The sequence below is a fragment of the Mustela putorius genome, unplaced genomic scaffold (genome assembly GCF_011764305.1).
Source record: "Mustela putorius furo isolate JIRA1106 unplaced genomic scaffold, ASM1176430v1.1 tig00003962_pilon_pilon_pilon, whole genome shotgun sequence".
Classification (NCBI taxonomy): Eukaryota; Metazoa; Chordata; class Mammalia; order Carnivora; family Mustelidae; genus Mustela; species Mustela putorius.
The window spans coordinates 25,161,263-25,165,819 of record NW_025422106.1 but is presented as its reverse complement, the minus strand read 5'-3'; the positions used below and the strand labels follow the sequence as shown (position 1 = coordinate 25,165,819).

The window sequence follows — 4,557 nt, the reverse complement described above, 5'->3', positions numbered from 1 at the left end:
CATTATTTTAAATGAACAATCAAGATCATACTTGATATTTACTGTAAATCGAGTACATACTCAATATTTACTGTCTGTACGTATTTCTCGATACCTACTCTATATGTACTGCCTGTGCATATTACTGACTGTCCACAACAGTCTCTCTGGGGTTATTAAAATAAACAAACTATGGTTTTCATTTTCAAATAAGCTTGCAAACACTTAGGTTGGAGTGTAGAGTACGGTGTACAGACAGACATGTTGGCAAGTAGAAATATGGGATGCATGTAGAAATGCATGTAGAAATATGGGAAAGGGAGCTCAAGCCTACAGATATAGACCTGAGAGTTTATTAAGCACTAATTGAAATCACCAGGGAGTTGGGTGACTCTACAAAAGAAATAACAAAGAGAGGAGAAAGCTGTGTGATTATTGATATTAGAGAGTTCTCCAAAGTGGTACACCCTATCAAAAGAGGTGGTGAAATTCTTAGAAAAAGGGACATTTGGGGAGGAAATTCCCTAGGCTTGTTATTACTAGGACATAAATCCAGCGATCCTAGTGTCTTACAATCATCCAGTGTCACTGTAGACACCTGCTATTTCCTGGGCCTGGGGTCACTATTAGTTTGGTCATCTGGACAACTCCCAAGTTCATGGTTTGTCCTTGCAATAACATATCCTTTGCACGGGCGTATTTTGTCAGATATTCCAAAATGCTACCCTTTCCTTGTCAAGTGTAATAAAATTGGCAACATGACGTTTGGTTTTTCCATTACATTGTAAAGTCCCTGAGAGCAAAGACTATGTCTAACATGTTGAATCAGTGGACTAAAAATTGTATTTTACACATATTTTTTCCATAAGCCTAGCAAAGTATCTAGCACATACAATAAAAAAATATTGCTTAATTGACTAAATCCTAGGTGTTTGAGGGATGGTTCTGGGATGGAGGAGGGTGGGCATCTTTGATTCACAGATTGCTCACTTCTTAGACATTTTGTTAAGTGCTAATTGTTGATCAGACCCACTGATGAGCAAGGATAATTGCCCAAAATGTTGGCTATCCCTGGATTCAGTAAAAGCTTCATAGAGATTGCTGGTCACTTGAACCAAAACCGATGGATAAGGAAGATCATCACAGTAACTTCGCTAATATTTCTGGATTCCTCTCCCCTTTCTTAACAAAGGAGCCATGAGAGAAGACAACCAATCCTCTACCTTGGAATTCATCCTCCTGGGAGTTACTGGTCAGCAGGACCAGGAAGACTTCTTCTTCATCCTCTTCCTGTTCATTTATCCCATCACATTGATTGGAAACCTGCTCATCATCTTGGCCATTCACTCTGACATTCGCCTTCACAACCCCATGTATTTTTTCCTTGCCAATCTCTCCTTTGTTGACATCCTCTTCTCCTCTGTAACCATCCCTAAAATGCTAGCCAACCATGTCTTAGGCAGCAAAGCCATCTCCTTTGGAGGATGCCTAACACAGTTGTATTTTATGATTGCCTTGGGTAACACAGATAGCTATATCCTGGCTGCAATGGCATATGATCGTGCTGTGGCCATCAGCCGCCCACTTCATTACACAACAATTATGAGCCCTCGGACATGTGTCTTCCTAGTTGTTGGGTCTTGGGTGGTTGGAAATGCCAATGCCCTCCCCCACACTCTGCTCACAGCTGGTCTGTCTTTCTGTGGCAACAAGGAAGTAGCCAACTTCTACTGTGACATTACCCCTCTGCTTAAGCTATCCTGTTCTGACATCCACTTTAATGTGCGAATGATGTACCTAGGGGTTGGAGTCTTCTCCATGCCATTACTGTGCATCATCATCTCCTATATTCATGTCTTTTCCACAGTTTTACGGGTTCCATCCACCAAGGGTGTGCTCAAGGCCTTCTCTACCTGCGGTTCCCACCTCACAGTTGTTTCTCTGTATTATGGGACAGTCATGGGCATGTATTTCCGCCCTCTAACTAGTTACAGCCTCAAGGATGCAATCATAACTGTAATGTACATGGCAGTGACCCCGATGTTAAATCCTTTCATTTATAGTCTGAGAAACCGAGACATGAAGGCTGCCTTGAGGATACTATTCAGCAAGAGAATCTCCTCATAACCAATGTGTTATTGGAGAATATAGTCACTAATTGGGTGCACTTTGAAATCTAGCCCTAATATTCATCTCCTCCACGAAGCTGCCTTTGATCTTTTCAGCTACAAAGTCCTCTTCTTTGAAATCTAGAAACAGTTTATAATAGATCTTATTTAATTTATCACCTTGTACAGATTATTATCCTTTCAGCAGCACAGAAATATTGGGTTCATGTCCCAGTTAAGCTATTCAAATCAGAGTGAAGTTGAAAAGGTCTGATGTTCTGCTTCCACATCAACATATTGGGATTAATAATATCTGCCCAGCATGGCCACAGGATGTGAGGATCACAATAGCCCATGATTTAAAGGCTATAAATCACTATTCAAATTTCTGATTATTACTATTATGTTAATTACCCCTACTATGCTTATAAACCTCTGAGGGTAAAAACTGTCTTAAGACTTTACTGTACCTCTCAAGGTCTTGGTCATATAAAGTGTATCCATGATTCTTGTTGGAAAATGGGATGAACAAATGAAAATATCACTCTGAACTATAATTTCATATGATAGACATAATCAGACTAGACTTTCTATACCCACCCAGTAAAATCTTTAAAGGAAATTACCTAGGCAGAGATTTTTGTTCTTACTGTATCATTGCTTAAACTAGACTGTTTCTAAAGAGTATAAGATTCTGCCTATAATCTTAACAAAATGACACTCATTAACTGAGTTACTGCATTCTAAAGTAAAAAATATTCTGACTTACTTAATTACATAATGAAATAAAATTACAGTGACAAAAAATTGGGGTGCCAAATAAATGCAGAAAAAAAAAGCAGTATTGAAAATTATGTGACCTCATTTCTCCAGCCCAGGGAAGATGAGACTTTGATTCTGAATAATCAGCCCTGACATTTAAGTGATAGTTCCTAAACAGAAATTGTTAATCCAGTGGATCACTATCCACCAAGGAACCCCAAAACCTATGATTTGATTCAATTCATGAGGAAATTATAAAACTTTCTCAAAATGTTAATAATATATAAGTGATTGTCCCTAAGTATCATATTTCCAAACAGGGTAACATCAGGAAGAAAGGAGTTGAGTGTATCTTAGAAAAGTATTGTTAGTTGTTTTGTTATCTACTATTTTTAACTACCAGCGGAAATACAAAATTATTTTTTCTGTAGATAATTCATATTGTCAACTAGTTGTTCATGATGGAAGAATTTGGATGCTGGAAGGTGACATCATTCACTGTTTAATGCTTTCTGGTGTCTAGATCACTGAGGATGAGAACTATCCCAATTATCTCCTTTTCAACCAAAAAGGATTTGATTACATATGCATATGAATCTGTGTAAATGATTGGCCAAAATGGAGGAAATGGAGGTATTTCATGTAGGGAATTTTCAATGTTGGCCAATAAAAATGTTCTATAAATGTATTGCCTGTCTCCCCCCATGAGAGTATGAAGATTTGGGGTCTGTTTTGTTCACTGTAGTGTATTCAGTACTGAGACAGTGCTGACATATAGTAATTATTTAATAAATTTGTATGAAATGAATATTTGAATCCCACAATAATATGTTTATTAAATGACAATAGTATGACAAATGCAACAAGATTAATTTTGTTGTTGTGGGTAAGCTTAAGAAGGCCAAATGGTATGAGATGTTTCAAATATTTCCCATAGTGAAATATTAAGTGCCAAGGAAGAGTGTATAAAAGAAGACCTGACAATGTAGGTTCTTAGGAGAACTCCATACCACATAGCTACTCTATATCAGTCTCACATTATTCTTCTGTTTAATTTGGGGAAGGAAAGTTAACCTCCTCTACTGTATCCAGCAGTAATCATAAGAAACTACATGTATATATACAAGGCAAAAAAAAAATCACTGTACCTCTATGTCAAGTCATTGTCTCACCCATTTCCCTTTGACTCTGTCCTGGAATAATTTAAACACTACAATTTAAATTATTTTACATGCCAATGCCCAGGGATTGACTAAGTCTGGAAAAGGCTGGTATGTCAGGTTGGGTCAGTTCAGGCCCATTTAGAAAACAAATCACATCTAGTATTTAAGAAGATTTAATACAGGGAAGTAGAAACACAAGAAACAACAGATGCTGGCGAGGATACAGAGAAAAAGGAATCCTCTTGCACTTTTGGCCAATAAAAATGGTGCCCTCAGGAAAACTGTATGGAGATTCCTCAAAAAGTTTAAAATAAAACTACCCTACAATGCAGCAATTGCTCTACTAGGTATTTTTCCAAAGTTTACAAAAGTACTGATTTGAAGGGGTACATGCACCCCAATGTTTACAGCAGCATTATTACCATTAGCTAAACTATGAAAGGAGTGCAAGTGTCCATTAACTGATAAATGGATAAAGAAGATGTTGTATAAATATATATTCAGCCATCAAACAGAATGTAATCTTGCCATTATATATACCACAT

The 4,557-nt window shown here is 37.4% G+C and overlaps 1 protein-coding gene across 1 annotated transcript; it reads left to right on the top strand.

Moving 5' to 3' along the window:
• Positions 1–1,176: 1,176 nt before the first annotated feature.
• Positions 1,177–2,106, top strand: LOC101691473 (olfactory receptor 1A1). The gene has a single exon (XM_045070287.1). It carries the CDS (start codon positions 1,177–1,179, stop codon positions 2,104–2,106), a length of 930 nt encoding a protein of 309 aa, XP_044926222.1.
• Positions 2,107–4,557: the final 2,451 nt, after the last annotated feature.